The sequence below is a fragment of the Melospiza georgiana genome, chromosome 3 (assembly GCF_028018845.1).
Source record: "Melospiza georgiana isolate bMelGeo1 chromosome 3, bMelGeo1.pri, whole genome shotgun sequence".
NCBI lineage: Eukaryota > Metazoa > Chordata > Aves > Passeriformes > Passerellidae > Melospiza > Melospiza georgiana.
The window spans coordinates 12,324,830-12,346,838 of NC_080432.1; the positions used below are offsets into that span (position 1 = coordinate 12,324,830).

The 22,009-nt window shown below is 42.8% G+C and overlaps 1 protein-coding gene across 1 annotated transcript; it reads left to right on the forward strand.

The window, feature by feature from the left end:
* Positions 1–359: 359 nt before the first annotated feature.
* TMX4 (thioredoxin related transmembrane protein 4) lies at positions 360–20,267 on the forward strand. The gene is made up of 8 exons (XM_058020695.1): positions 360–552; positions 8,429–8,544; positions 11,660–11,705; positions 12,303–12,431; positions 13,099–13,144; positions 14,581–14,682; positions 16,294–16,357; positions 16,788–20,267. The coding sequence occupies exons 1-8, from the start codon at positions 368–370 to the stop codon at positions 17,063–17,065; spliced, it is 966 nt and encodes a 321-aa protein (XP_057876678.1). The 5' UTR covers positions 360–367; the 3' UTR covers positions 17,066–20,267.
* The last annotated feature ends 1,742 nt before the right edge of the window (positions 20,268–22,009 follow it).

Genomic DNA, 22,009 nt, shown 5'->3' on the forward strand with positions numbered 1-22,009 from the left:
CGGCGCCGGGGACAGAGAGCTCCGGAAACCCGGCCGAGAACACAGCGAGCTGCGGCCGGAGCAGGTGCCCAGAGGCCCGCTGGAGCAGCACTCTAAGCTGGGGACCGCCCGGAGCCGGTGTCCGGCCGCTCTGGCTGTAACGAGTGGGCACAGGGACCGCTTGGGGCCGGTGCCCAGCCGTGAGGGACAGACACGGGGACCGCCCGGATTCGGTGCTCGGCCGCTCTGGCTGCGAGCGCCGGGCACGGGCCTGTGCCCGGCCGTGAGGGGCGGGGCGGGCCGGAGGAGCCGCCCCTGCCCGTGCAGGCACCGCCCCCGCGGGGCCGCTCCTGCCCCGACTTCCTGAGGGCGGGCGGACGGGCCCAAGATGGCGCCGGGCCGCTGGCGCCGGGGGCGGCGGCTGCTCCGCGCTCTGCTACTCGTGGCGCTGCTGGGTCCCGCCGCCGCCTTTTCTTCGTCCTTCTACAGCCCCGGCGAGCCGCGGAGCAGCGTGCGAGTGCTGTGCGGCTCCAACTGGAGCCTGGTGTTGCAGGGCCAGTGGATGTTGGAGTTGTGAGTAGCGGCCGCTTTCCCGCCCGCCTCGGAGGCAGCGTGGCCGGGGGGGCGAGGGGGGTTCCCTGCGGGCATGGCCGGTGCCTGCAGCCCCGCTGTGGGGGCAAGGGGGCCGGGCCGGCCTTCCCGCCCTGCGGAGGGGCCGTGCAGCTTCCCCACGCCGGCAGGGGCTGCCCGGGCACGGCCAGAGGGAGCAGCGGGCGGTGCCCGGTGCCAGCCCTCAGTCGGCGGGCACAGCCCGGTCTGCGGGGATGGCCGGGCAGAACCCGCCGGTTCCCGGCTGTGTGGGCACAGTCCCCAAGGTTAAACGGGTCACTCTAGACAGGGGGGGGGCATGAGGAATATGGAATGAAGGACATGGAGGTGTCAGAGCGAGCCCAGAGCAGGCCAGCCAGTTGATCAGGGGAATGGAGCATCTCTCCTTTGAGGAAAGGTTGAGACAATTGGGGTTGTTCACCTTGGAAAAGAGAAGGCTTGGGTAACCTGACTGGGGCCTTCCAGAACTTGAAGGGAATTTACAGGGAAGATGGCGAAGGACTGTTTATAAGAGCGTGCCATGACAGACCAGGGGGGAGCACATTCAGACTATCATAGGTAGTTGGGTTAAATTGGGTTTTGGGGAAGAAATTCTTTACTATGGGGATGGTGAGGCCTGGCACAGGTTGTGGATGCCCCTGGATCCCTGCAAGTGTTCGAGGCCGGGTGAATGGGGCTTGGAGCAGAGAAAGGTGTCCCTGCCCATGGCACGGGCTTGGCACTGGATGGGTGCCAAAGTCCCCTTCCAGCCCCAACCATTCCCTGACTCAAGGTCCCCTTCCATCCCCAACCATTCCATAATTCGAGATCCCCTTCCAGCCCCAGCCATTCCTGATCCTGTGAAGCAGCTGTCCCTCAGGTTCCCGTCTGAGTGTCCAAGGTTAAAGGGTCACTCTGGGATCAGTGTCCAGCACTGCCCCTTGCCCTGCTCCCACCAGGGACTGGCGCTGGGTTCTGTGTGAGCTCCAAGAAGGCTGGATTCCATAGGGAACATGTAGCAGGAGTGGGCTTCTAGAGCAGGATTACATAATATCCCAGCCTTGTCTTGAGCTCGGGGCTCTCATTCAAGGGAGATGCATCACATTTCATTAATTCTGACTGCACTGGAGCGGTGACTTTGCTTGGGACATGATATAGTGTTTGAAATGCATGTGACTTTATTTTTGGTAGAGCCTTGCTCACCTGCTTGTATTTAGAAGGGGGAAATGGAGCTTGAGTGTTTCTTTTTAAGACAGCAGTGAGTAAAAAAGTAGTTTAAGTAGGCAGTACAGCCACGTGGTACCTGTGGGCCGTGCTGCTATAAAATAGGATTTTATTGTGGCATGTGTGCCACTCTGTGCAAGTGCTTGAGTTTAAAGCAGTTTGAACATCTGAACTCGTGCTAACTCCTAAATACTTAACTAGCTACTTAAAGTTTTGGCTTGCCCTTGAATTTGTTTTATCTCCAGTCTCTTCTTAGCAGGATGGACTCTCACCTAGGCTTTAGTGCTTAGGATCCTACTCCACCCTGGTGTTAATCAGGAATAGGTGGTGAATAGGTTAATCAGGAATACCACGTGAATAGGTGGTAACGATCCTGAAACACCTGATAGCGACCCAGGCGTGCCAGCTGTTGTGGTTGAGCATTTAGAATGGGTTTTGTGTATCTCTTCATTTATTGGGATCTGAAAGCTGGAGGGAAAAACAAATTTGTTTTAAATTGGAGTTTTTTTCACTTAGTCCAACGTGGAAGTGATTGTTACTGATTCCTACACAGGTTGGTGAGTTTCCAGGAGGAAGGTTATTTATGGTCACTCAAAGTTTTTATTTCTAAACGAAAATATTTAAATAACTAGTGGTGCATCCCTCAGAAGAAAAGAGAAAGGAACTGCCTGAAATCGGAAGTGGTTGGGGTAACAAACAATTAGAGTCCTTTGGAAGCCTTTACTGCAATTGAGAAGTTGGTTTTTGGTTTGGAGTGAGAGGTTGCTGACCAGCAATGGTGGCAGAGCTTTAGTGTTAGCTGGGCATGGTACACGTTGCTGCACTGCTTAAATCAGCCTCTAATTAATGTTATTCGGTGTTTGATGTGTGAAAGATCCCCGGGTCTCCCCGCTATTTCCTGTGGTTCATTGCTGGTGTTTTCTGCTTTTAAATGCAAATGTTACTGTTGCATCTTCAGGAAAAAAAATTTTTTCATCTGCTGCTCTTTGGAAGCCTCCTGCTGTGGTAGGAACAGGTACAGCTGCTGTTTAATGTCAGTTTTTCTATTTGGGAAAGTGGAAAATCACTGTGTAATTCCACTTTTTTGTTGTTCTCAGGTGCATAAATAGAGAAACTTAAGTTTGAAATTACTCGTGTGTGGCATCTGTAGCAGAAATGGGATTTTTCTTCCTTCACTCCCCCTAGCTGAGGTGTGTGTACTCGACTGGCTTTTTGTAAATATTTCGTTATTCATAGCTGGAAAAACTGCAGGCCCTGGAAGTGCTGCTGCATTTTATTGATAAAAATGTTTTGGAGAAGGTTCTGTATCTGCAGACATTGCACCAGCTTTTGGATGCTGTTGCTATCACAGCACACAGGTCTGGGCTGGAGTGCTGTGAGTGAGATGCTGCAATGAGCTGTGTTTAAAAGTTTCCTCTTTCTGTAGCTGTGAGATAATGATTCATTAATATGCTGAGTTTTCTTTTTGTCTTTAATATTGTCTGTCTGGAACACAGAAAACTAATTGCTGGTCTGCTTACTTAAAAGTGCATTTTGCATTTCCAAACTTGATTTATCTTAATTTAACATCCTCTTCTTTTTGAGGCAAATTAAAACAAGCAAACAAAAAGCCCAACCTATCAATGAACTCGTTTTTGTGCCTCTGGTTACAAAAGTAACTGTTTATGCTCTTGGTGCATCTGCAGTACTTCATGTGCTTGTTCCCACTTCGGGTATTAAATGTTTTGGTTCCCCTTTGTTTCAGCACAGACTCATTGCAGTGTGCTCCTGAAAAACAATGTCTTCCTTGTCCATTTCAGTTCTAGCCAGGTGAAAGTCAGGAGACCAGTTAATAGTCATGTTTCTAAGGGTTATTATTCTTACAGTGTAAGAATACTTTTATTTTTTCATTGTCACTTACCATGGAACGTTGCCCTGCTGTCTCTGTGGCCAGCTGCTTGCAAGGGTTGAGCCTCCACCAGCACCTTTAGTCTGTAGCTTCGAGGGAGTGTGCTAAAAATGAAATTGCATGTTTTGGTATGTGGATGGTTTAATCGGTTGCCTTGAAGTACTTTGTGTATGTAAAATCCCAAAGGATGTGCTAAATATTTAACAATTGCTGTCAGTTAAGAATTCAACAAGGTTGAGAATTTTCTGTCACTTAAGGGTGTCTAGTCTCTTACTTCATGTTAGTGTCCAGGCTTTTCTTTGTCGTGTTTGTAAAAATCCCCAGCAACCCAAAACCCAATAAAAGCCAAAAAGCAGGGGGAATGAAAATCAAGTTATCAACACTGTTTTGGTTTTGAAGCCTCTGCAGCTCTGCTGGCTGAGTCCAGAGGAAGTGACCAAACATCTTATTAAATAACACACAGCTGAATGTTGTGCAGGGCATTGGCTGAACAAAAACTGCAATAATGTGATGCTGAAATATACTTTGTAGCAGAAACAAAACAGGTGCAGAAGGGGATGTAAAATTAAGTAGAATGATGGAACTTAATCTTCTGACACTCTAGAATAATTTGCATAAATTTTCATTGATTGATTTGCTTTCTATTTTACAAATAATTTCTTTTAAATAAAAAGCCTTCTCTGATTTGGAGGGGTTTGGCATTTGGTAGGAAGCTCCGTGACAGCTTCCAGGGCTTGTGTTGTGGTGATACAGATCCACAGGGGTAAATGACAGGGACCAGCTTCTGTATCTTTGCCTGCCACCTGCTCACTTGGAAAGTCATTAAAAACTCACAGTTGATCTGGAGCTTTGCTTTTGTTGGCATTACAGAGCTGCCCATCCTGCCCCAAGACCTAGCTGTGTTTAGAATTGTTTTTTTTTTGTTTTCATTTTCTATGCTTGTGAGATCTGTAGCAATAAAGCAAAACTATTTAAAACAATAAAAATAAGAATTTAATTCTGCTGCTGCTTTTACTATTCCATTGGGTACTGTCCCCACATTTTTGCTCTTATTTTAATAGCATTCCCAATATGAACTCCATCAAGCAGCTTGGTTTAAGGAAGTTAAAGCTGTATCCATGAGCTGTTTTTCCTTTTTCCTGGATTCGTGCAGCTTGGTGAAATTGCCAATCAAAGTATGGATTGGTGCTCAAGGTTGCATCTGTTATTGTTGGTAATAGTGTGAGAATGCAGATACAGTCAGTTAAATGTACTTGAAAAGGGTGGAATGGTGAATTCAGTGGCCAAGCAGGTGCGAGCAGAGAGAGAAGAGGCTCAGAGCTGGAGAATATCAGTACGTCTTAACAAAGTCTGTGTGTTTGCTGATCCACTGGGGGTGGTAGGCAGAGTGGCACCTTTGCTCAAACTGGTTTTCACTTGGCTGGGGTTTGTTGTGCTGCCTCAGTGAAGCTGCTGGTATTTGAAAGCCAAAGGTTGTTCCTTTGTGCTTTAGATCAGAGATAAATAGAAGTCAAAAGCAAAGCCTGAGTCTGAGAGCTTCGAACTTTGCTTTTCAATTGCTTTTTATATGCCCTCTGCAAAAGCTTTAGATATTGTAGTGGAGTAGGAGAAAACACCTGCATGCTTGGAAATAGTGATTTTAGTTGTTGTTGCAGTGATAGAGGTGAGCCTTTTTTATGGAGGGCTGGCCATGTGTGAGAGGATTTCAGCTGTAAAACTGCTGTGGAAGAGCTCTGGAAGCATCAGGAATGAGGTGTGTGTTGGGGAATGTGCCAGTACCTGCTTGCAGTGAGTAGTTTGGCAGTGTGTAACTTCTAGCTGTGATGGAGATCAGCAAATTGCCTTTTAATGTGAAACAGGCTACTGAAAGCTTCCTTTCCTTAACAGAGTGCCCAAGTCTCAATTTAAATTCCAGAACATTTTGATTTTTGACTTGGAGCAGCCTGTTTTCTTGTTACAGCTTTTGCACTGCACCCTGTGCCCTGCAGGTTGATAGGGAGGGGGATTGGTAGTGACAGCCTGAAATTTGGTGGTGGTGACAAAGTGCTCATTGTTTCCTGCCCCGCCTGGTGTTTGGCAGAAGAAATTTGGGTACTTCTGCTTTTGCCAGGGAGCTGCTCTTGCATTTTGTGCCTTGAAAAGTAACAAAGACTGCTTCCACAGCAGACACAAGGGTCTGTTTCCCTGCTCCTACAGATAATATTGTTTTCTATGAATTTAAGAATGGCAGTTGTACCTTAATTTGTTTGGAAATACTGATCTGCCACAGTTCTAAAAACCCTGTTGAAATCAAGTACTTCCCTCAGTGCTTCAGGGTGCAGAAAGTTTTTTGGAACTTTTGATAAGATGTCCAAAGTGTGAGTTATTTTACTGTTCTGTAGCTTACCTCCCCTTACACTGACTCTTTCAGTATTTTAAGACTGAAAGAGACACACTAAAGCTCTGGTAAAGTGATTTATTTGTTATATCCAGGGGGCAGGCATGAATTCCTTGATGCTGCACTACAAATGCAGACATGAAAGCTTGAGGAAGGTGAGGGTGTGGAGGTGAACAGCAGTGGGTAACTGTGGCAGAAATCTGATGTCTGTTACAAGTTGTCTCTTGAGCGTGTGGGGACAGGCTGCTTCCTGGCTGGCAAGAGTTGGATGTGTAATTTCAGGAACGTAAAGCAAATATTTTAATCCTGATTTTCTGTGCCAATGTTCAGCTGGAGTGGCTGGATCTTGCAGCATTATATCGAACTATTGCCATCCCTTGTCCAATATTGATACTAAAAATTAGACAGCCAACAACCAAAGCTTTTTGTGAAATGCACTGTTACAACCTGTCACTGCTGAACTATGACATGGGTAGATTTTCATACTGCTTTGAGCTAAAGGAAATACTTTCAATCATATAAGTGTTAGTTGTGTATTGAATATTCCACTTCATTCAGGAGAAATGCTCATGCATGTCAAATGTAAATATAAATATTGATGGGGTCAAAATTTCTATTCCAAAATCAGATTAAACAGGCTAAAGGATGTATTTGTTTTGAAAATCTCATGGTGTGAATCTGAGACATCTAGAGAAGCTGGATTTAGAAAACAGTGAAGCTTCTCTTTTATTTTAGCTCAACAGCAGCTGCAGTATCTGATGGATGTTTGCAGGTTCTTATCTATTAGTCAAGCCTGTATAATGAAATAATCCTGTTTGTAAAGTACACTACCTGCCAGACTGTTATTAAAAGCTTTCTCTGGGCCAGCAGCACAATGGAGAACATCACTGTGTGTGAGACTTGTTTCCAGCATCCTTTGGAGAGATACTGAGGGGCTATCTCTTGGCAGGACAAGATTTATGTCCTTTTTGCAGATGCTTTCACACAGAGTGATGTTGACTTAAAAAGACAAGATATAGGCTTTCACAGTTAGACTCATAAATTTCTGTACTCATAAATACTGTACTCATAAAGTACAGTAATATAGAACAAGCATTTTTAATTTGTGTCCTTTCAACTGCCAAGTGACAAGATTCCCTTTTTTAAATACAGGAGTTCAAAAACTACCAGAAGGCACTCAGAGTACATCTGATTCCACCTCTTCTGTGAGAAATGACCTGTTTTACATGAAGTTTTATTCGTATGAACCATCTGGGGGTTTCAGGGATACCTCTGTCTGCAGCCAGTGGGGAAGTAAGCATTCCTGAGAGCCAGAGAACAGGAATTGCCAGTCCCCAGGTCACACAGCAGGGGTGGCAGAGAAAGCAAAGGAGTGGAGAGCCTTGGGAAGGCTCCCAGGGATGGTTTTGTGCTCAGGATCTTGGACTCTGCCCAGAAGGGAATGTGGTTCTGTGCTTTGCAATGGATGGGGAGCGTGGTGGCATCTGAGGAGCCCTGTGACCAGGAGAGTATCCCCACACTCACTGCTTTTGCTGCCAGAAACCTCCATCCCTGCCCTGGTAAATCAGATTAAAGCCCATGAAGGTCTCTCCTCATTGGTAAAAGGCTGAGTCTGTGCATGGGCAATGGCCCCAGCCCAGTCTGTACCTCCTAGTCCTGGTTCCCTGCAGACTTGGCCCACCAAGTTAGGATAAAATACAGCAAGGTGGAAAAAGGGATTTTTATAATCAATTTTATTTGATGTTATGCTTTATATTAGCTGCTCTGTTTCCAGATTGGTATTAGCAATAGGTGCAAAATTGGTTTAATTCTTCTGATTGAGAGTGTAGAAAATGCACTCTTGAAAAGAGCACTCTTATTTTTCTGAAATGAATCCTGGGTAAAACAAGACTATAAGTATGAGCAGCAGGAATTTGATGTGTGCTCTTTTTAAGTCTCATGGCTGCTCTCAAAAAGGGCATGTTGTGATGTATGAGTAGTGGGCTAAGGCAAATGCAATTTCAGGAAGTTCTGAGGTGTGAGAAATCAATACAAAATGCTGTGATGAAGGATGCAGCTTCAAAGGATAGCCTGGCTTCAATAATTCAGATAGCTGCCATGAAAATGTATTTTATTTCCTATGTAAATAGAATAAATCACAAGTGGTGAGGAGTTTGGATGTGAATTTCTCAAATCTGTGATTTGTTTTGTTCTGATAACATGGGGAGGAACATAGGGATTGATAAAAAAACTTTGTTTGTCTTACTCAGTGGACTTGATTAAGAAAAACTGTAGGCTTTCCCTTTGTGATTGATGTGTTTGTACATTGTGTGATAGATCAATGAGCATGTGTGTAATGGAAGAATATAAAACATTTCCTGCCTTCCCCCCAGTTACGCCCCGTGGTGCCCGGCGTGTCGGCAGCTGGAGCCCACCTGGGAGAGCTTTGCCAAGGAGAGCGAGCGGCTCGGCATCGCCGTGGGCAAGGTGGATGTCACTCAGGAGCCAGGTACTGCAGCAAACACTGCTTCAGTAACTGAATTATCCAGCACAACCACCATTTGCTGTTTGTTTAGGCTTCCAAGTCAAAATCATCTTCTGCACACTTTGTTTCTCCATACAGTCTGTATTTCTGAGCCGAAGTTGATAAACTGTTTGAAGGATTAAAGAATTGGTGGTGATTTGGCTTAATACTGACTTATAAGAGGCTTATTCTCTATTTTAATCTTCTGCACTGGAAGCTGTTGCCTGTCTCGTCCCTCCAACCTGTCTGCAGAAGAGTCCAGCTCTGTAGCTTCCCATTAGGAGAATTTCAGGGTGTGGTAGAGCAATCCTGCTTTGAAGTTGCTAACTGTTTCCAGCATATTGCATGCTTATTGATGCTTTAATTGTGGCAGTGCTTTATATTACAGATGTTATTATTACAGCTGTTTCCTGTTGGTGATGCACATATGCAAATATGTTTATAAAAACATTTCCCTAACTGTTCACAGAAGCATGAGTGCAATCTAATTTATTCCTTTGGTGACTCCCTTCCAAGTTTTGAGTGTGTCTTTGTACAAGCAATATTAATATTGTATAAACCTCTGCATCCCCTGAGAATGCTTCATGCTTGCTTGGGCTTTAAGGGGATAAAGGATTTTATCAGCAGTATCAGAAGACTAGTAGATGAGATGTTATTAGAAACAAAAAGCCAGACTTCACTGATTCTTTGTTTTTGCTTTATAAAGTGTGTGAAAAATGTGTTTATTAGTTGAATACATGCTGAACAGATTTACTGTGTCAAAACTGTTGTCTCAGAATCGGCAATCTAAATTGACAAGAAAATGCCAGCATTTCTAGACCCTGTGTAGGTTCATGTCTTGTTAAAAGTTCACAAGTAGAGAAAAAATCTGGTATCAAAAAGCTGCCTATACTAATCATTATACAGTGTTATAAACAGATGAGTTTTAATATTGTCTTGTTTAAATAGATGTAACCTAATACTTGGATTTCTAATGTTGCTGAGAGTCCTGACCCCTAAGAATGGTTTTTTCCTGAGTCCAAGGACTGACCTAAATGATGAATTTGTACCAAAGCTCATGTAATTCACCTCCAACATCCAGCTCAGCCCTGGGAGCTGCAAGCACTTCTAGGAGTAAGGAATGCTCAAACTGGAAAACAAACATTTATTACGTGTTTGACCTTTGGTACTGATGTAATTTGGAAGATATGAGTTTCTATGGAGCTCTCCAAAGTTACTGAGGTATTTTTACTGTGGGCTTTGCATCAGCCTTTCAGTTGTGTTTAAGTGCTCTGTCTCCTTTCTTGATTGCACAATGGTACTTTAATTAGTCTCAGTTATGTAACCCCTTCATTGAATTGAAAGTAGTCAAAATGTGTTAAATTAGGGGAAAACCACGAGATGAGTGCAGAGTTACATAAAATTGCGCTTCCCAAAGCAAAGGAGAAAGTGGCCATTCATGGGGATTAATTGCAGGAGATGCCTGAAGAATGAATCCAGCAGAGTCTTAATGGCTTCACAGCACATTTCAGTCCTCGATGTTCCAGCCTTAAAGTGCTTCCTCTTGCCTCATCTTCTGCATTGGAACATTCAGTGTGGAACAAGCACATAGTGCAGATGCTTCTGGACCCTTAAATTCTGCATATTTGTGGTGCCTTTTTAAAGCTCCTGATCACATTTACCTGTCAATTACAACAAGACTTCTTGGATCTTCTGTGTCTTCTTTGAGTAATTGTTGGTTGAAAGTAGTTGGATGACAGCTCTATTCTTTATACATTTTTGGAGGTGTGCATATCTCTGAAATTCCTCAGATAAAAGGGTTTTTAAATTTTTTATTAACTGCTGATTTCATAGTGGATGTCACTTTCTCATTTGCAGATGCTGTACTGTAACAATTCAAGATTGTATTCAACAGGCACCAAAACGATTTAATGTGTTCTTAAATTTTGTAGCTGACTCACATCTGGTTTTGCCAATCTAGTGAGGTGCCTTAGATAACCAGCAAACCTCCAACAAAAATATTGGAGATGGTTAGATGCACTTCATAACTTATAGATTTCAGATTTGCTTCTGAGGTGTTCACTCCAGGATAGGCCACAGGTGAGAGGTTTGAGCTGTTTTATTTCCTTTGCCTGAGTGGCATTTGTAAGAACTTGAAAAAGCCTGTCAGTGTTCCCATGACTTTCTCTGTTGTTAAGCTAATTATGTTCTTTGTGACTCTCCACCCACTTTTCCTTGTGCAGCTGTGCTGTCTGCTTTATTAATTGTGCTGCTACACTTGTGGGTTTGTTTGCTTTATCTCTCCCTGTGCTGGCACAACTTTTAGCTGTTCCAGAAAGTTTTTCATCACCTTGCCTCTTGTAGCAATACAGGCAGAGAGCTTGAAAGATGAGGTAAAGAAGCTTTCCTTTCTGGGACTTTGAAGATCATTTGCTTTACATGTCTTCAAACAAAATACCAAACAACAAAAAAAGCCATAACCCTTTTTTTGCCTATTCCACTGAGTAATTCATACTGAGGAAAACATTACCAGTGAAACTTTTAAAAATACCTGCTTTATTTCAGTATGGCTCATCTTTGTCTCTAAAGGCAGAAACCCTCTTGCTACAATATTTTTCCATGGCTGATTCTGTTGCCTAGAGCTGTTTGCTTTATTGAAGGCTGCATAAGGCCTTCATTTCCCAGAGGATTTTTCACAGACTTTTCTAAAAGGCAAAGTTTAACCATACTCTTTACACTGGTACTTGAGATGAATTGCATTGCTGCCTACTGGAATTCAGCCCTCCCTGATGGACTCTGAGTGCATCTAATGCTGGACTGGTGCAAAACTTCCAACTGTGTGCAAATACTGAGGAGACAAATCCACTGATGAGAAAAAATACCTCTCAGTAAACAAACATCCTTCAAGCTAAACATTCTTCCTTCATTTATAACCAATATTCAGTATCTGTTACTGTTTGTAGCAAATGTGAGGACAAACTGTTAACCTGTATTTACAAAACAATGGTTAAAGCTGTGCAGCCTGCTCTGAAATACAGACATGTTGCTATTTATAGGTAAGTTAGAATGCTGAGAAATTTCAATGTTACTGAACTGTTTGTGTGTTTTCTTTCCTTTCTAGGCTTGAGTGGTCGTTTCTTTGTCACAACACTTCCTACAATTTACCAGTAAGTGTGTCATACTGGAAACTGCAGCTGTTGTAATTTGATTTAATATATAACTGCAAAGTAGGGGAAATGAAGGAATAGTGACTTTCAATTTCAGCTCAGGTTATTGTAGCTTTGATTGCATGATGGAATCCTTATGTGGGGTTTTTCTTTAGTTTAAATGAGTTTACTAAGTTTCCCTGTTATCCATACTGTTAAAAATGGAGCAGAGAAGACATTTGCTGTATCTCATCTCCAATAAGGTGATGCCATCCTTAAAGTATTGAACCCTTCATTAAGTCAGAATATTGAGTTGTGCAGATATGCAAACAAATACATATATATGTGCACTTCTAATTCTGACTTGTATTTAGAAATGGTCTTGTTGTTAACCTCACGTGCTTTGTGTATTTGCTCTAGTGCCAGTGAACATTTAAGAAAAATAGCAGCTTTATAAATGGCAGAACCCCGTGCTGTTTAAAACCTGAGATTTTCCATGCTGGATTGCAGTTCCCAAACTCTCACTCTGAGCCAGTGAGATCTGTGATGTCTGTGGGATTTTGGGTGGGATTTTCCCCCGGATTTGGGGCTGTGTGTGCTGATGGGTTTGTTTTGCAGCGCCAACGACGGAGTGTTCCGCAGATACCGCGGCTCCCGCACCCTGGAGGATCTCCAAGGCTACATCCTGGAGAGGAAATGGGAAGCTGTGGAGCCTGTGGCAGGATGGAAGTCTCCATCTTCCATAATGTAACACTTGGTTTTTGTTAACAAGAACAATGTTTTATATCTCTGTATTCACTGAGGGTCCTGTATTGACAGTTTAAAGACAAAAGGCCTTTATTCCTTGGGCTTGCAGAAGCCATCAGTATTGACAGGCTGATCCCCAGCTTCTCACCTATACAGGCAGCTTATTTTCTGCATTTGCTTTTGTTTGTCATATTTGAAAAGAGGTTTAAAGAAAAAATGCAGGTGCTGATCATTATGTAAAGTGGCATTTCTAATATCTGCTGAGTCCTGGAATCAAGTGTGTGTTTATGTAAATTACTGCTTCATGACTTCTGGCTACTGCTACTTTAGCTTTAGGGGTTTCTTGTTTATTTCTCTACAAGAGAGACTTTTGTCTCCCTTTGGAGTAGCAAAGAGTGTGGTGCTTACAGGATGCATAAGAACTTTTGTAGAAAGAGAGATTTGCTTAGAAATATTGTAGAAAGCTTGCATGGCACAAAGGATGAACCAAAGACGTGAGTGGCCTGCAGTTCCTTCTGACTGAAGCCATTATGTATAAATTCACATCAGAGATCCAGAGAGTCTTTATTTTCCATGTGAGAAGGAAGAGGAGCTGTAGGATATTTAGGGATGGGGAGAGGAGCTGCAGGGCTGCTGTGAAACTGTCCTTTCATTTCCTTGTTTTCAGGATGCATGGCATGGCAGGGCTGTTTCACTTCTCAGGATGGATCAGGGTAAGTAACTGTGTTGTGTTTTCCATACTCCCTTTTATTCTTAGAGTAATCATATGTTTAAAAGTCATTATGACTGAATATTTTTATTTTCTTTTTATGGGAGCTGCATCATGTGTTGCACAGGAAAAGGGAGGGCCAGGGAGTTTTTTAGTAATAATTTCTGGGTCTGGGGTTCAAACTGGCAACACCACTTGTGTAGGAACATGATGAATTTGGATAATAGAGTAATTATCAGAGGTAAAGGAGAAATGCTTGGCTACACTGTGTGCTTTAAAATATTAAAATATTTTACACTACAGTGTTTCAAGATGCTTTAATTTGGGAGCTATCAAAGTTTTTCCATGGCATCCAAATAGTGAGGATTTTCAGATTCTGGTTAGGAAGCATCCTCTTAAGACCTTTGAGTCAGTGAGATTGAGACACTGTATTTGATTGCAGCAAAATGTTACTGTTGTAATATGTGCTTCAGACAGGAAACATAGTTGAGAGTTGGAACAAGTTTGTATCACTTTTACTGAGCATCAAACTAACATAGAATCAAGCAGAGCTCTGAGTTGTGTATTTTTGATTCTCTCACTGGATAATATTTACTTTTTATAACCTTCTGGTGTTTCTCTCCCATGGTTGTTCTGAAATGGTGTTGTTTCTCTATAGTCTCCTTCCTGAAAGATTAACTGTCCTGGGAAGAAACCTCTATTTTGTGTTCCACTCTGATGAATATTTCAGGTGTATGTTTCTTCACTCCTCCTGCTCTGCTGTCTTTGCTTAGGCCTTAACAAATATCAGAAGATGTTCTGACATTTAAAAAGAAGGCTCTGGAATTTTTGTGTTTAAACTGCTGTAAATGTTGTTTGTAGTTTGTTTTGAGGGAGATTTAAGGTCATAATTGACCTCCCACCAGCTCACTGACTCCATGTGCTGCTTGACTCAGCCAGTTAAATTTGTAGGTTTGAGGAACAGATCAAAGTTTGAAAGAAGTCTTAATACTGTATTTGGGTTATTTAAATTTAGTAGTGAAATAATTTGTTTAGTGTATGCTTAGAGTGTGTGGCTCCTATTAAGAGCTGAAAAATCTTAAGGAAGAGCGGAATGGTTTGATTTTAGTGAATGAACAGATGCCACCTAAGGATGAAGGATGTTGTGGTACTTTGCTGCAGAGCTCCCCATCCATCCTTCTTCAGTGAAGGTTATGTGTGGCATCTGTAATGCTGAGTGTCTCAGGGAGAAGCAATTGTGCGTCCTCTGCTTAAAAAGTCTTTTCATGTGAACAAATCAGTAAAAACCCTCAAGATTTAATGGTGTCAAAAGGGGAAGACTTCAATATATAGATACTGTTAAATGAAAGCTATTAATCAGACAGCAATGCATGTGTTGGCTATAGAAATCCTAAGTGGTTTTAGGTATGCAATTATTAACTATCTTGTTCTAATTTCCAGCAAATTCATAACTACCTCACTGGCACTCTTGGAGTTCATGTTTGGGTTTCCTATGCCATCTTCATCCTAGCTACCTTACTGATTGGCCTGCTCTTAGGTTTGGTAAGAAAATGTTACTTTTTTTCCTCAGTTAACTAGAACTCTTGCTTTCCATTATCTTGTGAAAAAAATAAAACCAGCTTTGCTTAAATATACCTTGCTTTAATAATATATTACTGAGTACTAATATCTCTTCCCTGTGACACCCAGAGTGTGTGAGAGTGGGTTAAAGCTGTGCCAGGGATGTTTAGATGGACATGAAGCAGAGGGTGGTGGAACACTGCAGAAGGCTCCCCGGAGAGGTAGTCAGTGTTCCAGGCCTGTCCCTGGTCAAGAAGCATTTGGACAGAGCCCTCAATACAAATCAGGTCACCTTCTTATGAAATCTTATCAAATTCTTATTAAATGCTTCAGTTTAGATTTGTTCAGTCCATCCACTAGAGGACTGATTCCTGTGTTGGCCTTTTTGTATCTAAGACTTTTCTACTTAAGAGTGGAAAGTGTGGTCAGAGTTGGTCAGGACTGCTGCTTGGGTCAGCAGTGTAAGGGTTCTGCCACACTGTTACTCGAAATCAGAGGATGAAAATGTTTTTTAAGGCTTTGGAGATCTGGGGGTTTAGGTTTTTTCAGGTTAGTTGCCTGTTCCACAAGCACATTCTGCAACTGCAAGGACAGTTCACACAGTTCTGCTGGTAACTGGTTCAGCCTGCTGCTAGGTCACTGTTCCTTGCAGGATGTGTAAAAGTTGTTTCTTTTATGTGGATCTCTGACCTTCAGCCCAAATATTAGTGAAATAAAGAAAAATTTTGTCAATGTATTTCCCAGTAGTTCTGGGAAGTGATTTCAAAGCAGTTGAAATCTGAATTTAGGCAAAACCATGTTTTATACTCTATGTGCATGCAGAATTCTTGTATACAAGCAAATGTTTTTGATTATTCAATTTCAACAGCTTTCATTTTTCTAGATGGTAGATTTTCACCAAATGAGAGCAAAACAAGTTAGTATAACTAGGAGCAAGTGAATATCATGTTTTAAAAGAAACTCTCTGTACTCCTTCACTAAAAATACCCCAACTGAAAAAGCTGAAAAAATGTGCAGTTCATCCCTCAGCTCTTTCCAAAAAGCTTTTCAATGATTGAAATATATTTCTTTCACATGATGTCAGCTCTGTCTTTTTCTGTGCACTATTCTTAGCATGTGACAGTGAGGCACAAATGTCTTCCTTACATTTTGAGTTCTGCACTGGGCTGGTCAAATAATGAGCACAAAAGGTGGAACACACACCTGTACTGGAGAGCCAGGGATAGGAATGGATTAACATCCCAAAACACAGGAAATCTTGACCAACATTTTTTCATAAATTTTCAGAAAGTAAAAATTCTCAAACTGTGTTCTGAGCTGTTCTTCAGCTGTGAGCAGTGTCAGTACTGAATAAATTTAGGCAAGTAGGAGGCAGAAAATGGGTAGTAGAAGGTAGGGGAATGCTGGTTAGTACACATTGAGAATGCACTTTTTTCCATGTTTTTATTTAGTTCTTATCTCTAAGCAAGATAACACAATTTTGTAAATTTGATTGTGCATATCTGCCTAAAAGGAATGAGTGCAGGGACTTTTGCAATTGCTAATAAATGCCGTTTTTATTATTGCTAATAAATGCCTTTTGCCTTTCCACAGGTCCTGGTTTTGATTTCAGACTGCCTCTGCCCAGCCAAGTCAAAACACTTGGCTGAAACACCTGGTAAGAACTCTTCTGAGAGGCTGAGGAGCTGTAGTTTCAGGTGTACATTTGTAGGAGGAAGGGCAACACACTGTTCAGATCTTAGCTGTGAACCAATAACCCAAGAGCCAAGTAAAACTGGTTTGTCTTTGGTTTGTAACTCAGTGGAATAAAATCCAAGTCCATCTGTGCCTGACATGCAAGGAAAAGTAATGGAAGTGAGGAGAAATCTACTGTAGATTTAAGGAAATAACTGAGAAATAAGGAAAAGTTTTCAGTCACAGAACGGTTCAGGTCAGAAGGGACTTTAAGGATCACCTGGTTCCAATCCCAGCTGGAATAATAATTGTGATCCCTTATAATAATGTCCATCAGTGTTTCAGAGTGTGTCCCTGCAGCTCAGGAAGGCTTTGCTGTGGGTCAGTCTAACTGCAGTCTCTGCTTTGTTTAGAGGAAGCCATCAGCAAGGAGAACGTGGAGAACGCGGCGCTGGAGGAGCCTGACGAGGCTGCGCGGCTCTCTGCCGATGAGGCTGCTGGTGTCAATGACCTCTCAGATGGAGAAGATGCAGCAAACTCCAGTGCTGATGAGTCAGAGGAGGATTTAGCACTTGGAAAAGAATCAGGGGGAGAAGAGACAGAAGACTTGAGCGAGCAGCCTGTAGCTGAATCAGAGACTGAAAGCACAGTGAGGCAGCGGAAGAGTCAGGGTGCTGAGAAGGAACTATAGCTTCCCCTGTGGTGTCTCTTGTACACCTGGACCAAAGAAGTGTCAGACCCCTCTGGGTCTGAAGCTGGAGCTTACACTTGATTTGTCATTGGTGTTTACGCAAAGCTCTGCTCTGCCAGCAGGCTCCTCTTTTTTTAAGCTTAGTACTTGCTTACTTTCTTTGATAAGCACATTTGCTGTGTGTTGTGTGACCTTAGCCATGACAATCAGAATCAATGTCTTATCTGTTCCATGTCCTCAGAGAAAAAGGGGGTGTCAGCCTCAGTTCACCAGCTCTGAAATGATCATTGTGTGTGTGTGTCCCTCTAAGGACTGGCCTGGGCAAGATCAGGACTTTTAACTCCACGGTAGCTTGGCAGGACTGTGACTTTTCTGTCTGAGTGTTGATTGTTCCCAACTGCCACAGAAGCACAGAGACAATTCACTAGTGAAAGGAGGCACTTTACTGGTCTTCTATCAGAAATGTTGTGTACCATGGGCTTGTTTTTATCACTTTCAGCTGAAGCACCTTTCTATTTGCATTTGTTTCGGAAGTTGATCCTGCAGCTCATCCCCAGATGTGTCAGTTTTTGGTGATCCAGAGGCTGTGCAGCTTGAGTTGTTTGACCCAAGGAGTTGGAGTAATTAAAAACCTCAGGCAGAAAGAGAGTGGCAGCTAAATGTTTAAAATGTGTTGGAACTTTTAGAAATTTTAAAGGAAATTATTTTGGTTGGGAGAAATTTTGCCAAAGCACAACTACTTTTTTTTTTTTCTTTTGGTAATTTATTCCCATCAGGAGATTGCAGCAGGAAATGCTCACTTGGCAGTCATTAAGTTGTGTTTATCATGCCAGTACAAGTTTGTCATGAGCAGTGCAGCCCTGCCATTTTCAGCTTGGAATGCTTTTGGCTGAGCTCAGGCTGCTTTAGTGATGCTGTCTGAAGAGGCACTTAGGGTTTTACCTTTGATCGCTGTTCTACTTTTGCAATCATCACATTGGGGAAATAAAGGGGGCACAGGTGGACAGAGATGAGGACCTTTGGGTTTTGCTGCTTCTATCAGAAAAATGTGCACGTGTTGAACTGTGTAAAGTGAAATTGGCTTGTCAGGTAGACAGCATTAGGTGTGGTTAGACTTGTGTCATTAAACATATCAGCGTATCACTCCTTTGGGTTAATGTGTAAGTCTTTTTTAGTGAGGAGTACCCTCCATGAGATTCTGTATGTTCCTGCTTTGTTGATGTATGACCATGAGCATAAGATGTGTCCTAATCTTGATATCATTTTAAAAAATATATATATGTTGCATAAAACTTGCTAACATGCATGAATTTCATCTTGTTCTTCAAGAATGAAGAGTAGTCAGAGATGAGATCATCTCTTATTAGAAGCTGCTAATGCAAAATGCTGGTTTCCTTTGAGACTGAGATTAATAGGGGCGATTTGTGTTGAAAGCTGTTTTGTTGTTGTTGTTTTTTAATGCTTACAAAGAACATAATTGCCAAGAAGGTCAACTCTCCCATCTATGTCCTGTCCCAAATGTTTTCAAACCATATGGTAGAAACTCTGCATTTGTCTGGTAGACCTGCTCAAAGAAGAAAATGATACTGCATATCCTGAATTTGAACTTTCTTAAGGAGTACTCCCAGTCTGGAGTTTGATTTCCATGTAGTGGACACCTGTAAGTGTGCTTTTATGTAGGTGTAAACACAGACTTGGTGATATGTACACATTGCACTATGTTGAGAAGAGCTCGTGGTGTTTGGCTGTTGTCCCATGTAAGTGAGAGGTGTAAAGCTGACCCAGCAGTAGGTGAGGGACATAGCAGCCTGTCAAAAGCTACACTTCTGTCTGCAGAAACCAGGAAAACCTTGTGGCCACTACAGCGTGAAGAGAAGAACTGTGCACTTGGAAGACAAAGAGGTGTTCTCAAGAGTTGGGTTTCCCTCTGGATTTCACAAACAAACCCACAGGTGGCACTTTGTCCTCAAAGGCATGTGGTCTGAGAGATCAGAAGCCCCTTTGTGGTGTGTCTGAATTCTCTGCTCATGTTTCCTCTGTCCTGGCACATCACAGTTGGGTTTGGGTTATTAAAGCAAAGATAGGAAGTGTTTTCCATCATGGCAGACTGAGCTGTAAGATCACTGATGAGCAGGGATTAAGTAAGCAGGCAGCAGTGACAGCAGCTTTGATCTGTCTGGTGAATCTAGAAATGAGGTTGGTCAGACTTCTGAGGGTTCTTGAACATAGCATGGATGTTCTTCCTGTGTTTTCATGAGTAAAGTGGGGAGTACTAGTGCTGGCAGGGTTTGACCCTATTTGCTGTGCATTGGTGTATCTTAAAGATGACTGAACTCTGGCTAAGGCTTTGCTTAGAAAAGGTGACACTGTGCAACCATGGATCTCTCCAACTTAACTTTACATTTGTAGGAAAATGACTGTAGTGTGATACTGGAGATAGTCAGCTTTGACTAATGTTTATCTGGGAAACAGCAGGCAGCAAACACTGTAAAGGTAAATTTGTGTTTAACAGTAAAACAATTGGCTGTGCAGTAGGAGTCTCATGTTAATATACCTTCCAGGATCAGGTATTTTTCCACTAAAACACATTTTAATTCAATCATGTGAGTAGTGCTAATGAGACCATGACAATAGTTTTAAACTTGGTGTGCTTCCAAAAAGTCAGGATCAACCTTTTGTGCAATCTGGGTGTACTGTTATCTCTGTTCTGTGAGGATTAATCATGAAGAAATGGAAATTGTTCTTGCAACCTCAGTATAGACAAAAGGGCCTTGGAGAAGCTGCTGCTGGCACTGTTCAAAATGTTCTGATGAAGGACAGGACCTTAAGGCTTGTGAACTAGAGCTGTGTGTCAAAATTAATTTGAAATTGTTGAGAGGCAATTTAAATATCAATAGGGCTGCATGCCACTGGAATGGGAATGCTGAACAGTACCTCATGGAAAAAATCTGGCAGGTTCCTTTTTCAAGAGGCTGGAAATCCATCCAGCATTCCAAACCTCCTGTCCTTGGGATCTGTGTGAAACTTGTATGTGTGTCTTGGAATGCTCTGTATCTACTGCCCCTGTGGGAGTGGCACACGTTATGTGGGTTTTCTTCTTGCAAACGTTACACAGGGTTGTCTGTTACATCAAAGTGTTGCAAATTTATACTTGGGCGTATTTTTACTGAAATGCCACATAAAATTTTGTATTTATGACCTGCTTGGAGTCATTTTCATTTCCTCAGTGCAGAGTTGGCTCATCTGTGTCATTAACAAAAGCTTTGGGGTTTTTTAAAATAATGCTGATCTTCCAATTAATTATAGATGCGGTGACTTGTGAAAATTCCTTAAAATCTTTAAAAGGAACCTGGACATCAATGAATTGCTTCCCTTTGGAGGGTTTCCCTAGAGGAACCCAGGGCTCTCAGAGGTTCAGAATGGAGCTGGGCAGGACAGCAAAACCGAACCCTTAAAGGCTTCACCTGCATGTGAGGTAGCTCTTTCCCTCCCTGAGAAATCCCGACTCTGCCAAAGCTGTGCTGACACCCTCTGGGATTTGGAGCCCAGCAAGAAATGTGCAGACCTCAAGAGCCATCCTCAGGATGTGGTTCACATTCCAGGCAGTGCTGTAGGGGCAGCTGTGCAGAGGGAGCAGGGACAGCCAGGAACCATCCCTGGCCCTCCTTGGGGCAGCTGCTGGATCTGGCACTGGGTTCCCTCTGCTCAGGTGTTACCTGAATGCCTCTCCCTGTGAATGAGCAGTTACAGGGCCTGGGCCATTGCCACTCACTTTGCTTTTCTTCTTTTCCACTGTGTTCGTTTCTGGATGCAAAGTGCAAGTTGGAATGGTATCAAATGAAGCCTTGGGAGCATTTTGTTTGCTACCTCATCATCTCGTTCTTTTGTCATGTGAGAATATGAAATTTTCTCCATGAAAACATCACATGGAATACTACAGGAAAAACTGGATCAGGTTTTGATCAGATTCAAGCAATCAGACAAATCCAAGCTCTAGTTTTGTAGAGGAAATACTAAAGAGAACTAAAGTGGAAGAAAAGCTTGGTTTTTCTATCTGGAACTGGACCAGTGGTAAGTCCCAGCTCTGGGAATGCAGCTGCCCAATATTGTTTGCTGTCATTCCCTTCTGCTGAGGAGTAAGTTGTGTTTCACTTCAATAAGTACTGTGGTGATAACATATTTTTAACCAAGCATCTTCATTCCTCTCCCATTAGAAAAACACCTAAAACTCTTTGCTTTTACTTTCACTTCATCTTTCCTGAGAAGAAAGGAAAGCTCTGTGTTTAAACACACAGGGAACAAATGGGGATGTAGGTATCCTAATATTTTAATTTTAATTTCTATTTTACATGGAAGTGCTGTTTTTTATGGCTCATTAGAATTACTTGGAGCCTGCTGGTACTTCAGACTTTTTACATCTGTTAATCTGGATTCCAGGGGAGTGTGGGAGCTGAACTGCACACCATGGATTTTCCTGGCACAGGCTGGGCCTGTGCCTCATGTGCTTGCAGAGGATGCAGAAAGGGCAGTGGCCATTCCAGGTGTGTCACACATCAGGAAATGACAAAATCACCTTGATAAGGGCACTCTTTATTTCTTTGTTGCTGTGGTTGTGGGGACAACAGTAACACATCTTGGTAAATCTGCCTTGGATTGGTTTCATTGAACCCTCCAGCTCTTCCCAGGAGAATCAGTCCTCTGCTCAGTGCTGCACTATTCTGCCATCCCAGCAGCCTCCAGCCTTCCCAAAAGAGACACCCAGGGGCCTGTTCCAGCCACCTGCTGCATGGCCAAGGAGCTGACTTCATCCCTTTAGCATCCCTTGGCTTGGACTCTCACAGTGGAGTTGCCACATGGCTGCTGGGGTGAAAACTCCAGAAATACTTTCTGTTGGTTCTCCTGGCTGGCTTGGAGGGGACAAAACAAATTGGTTGAGCTTTGGCT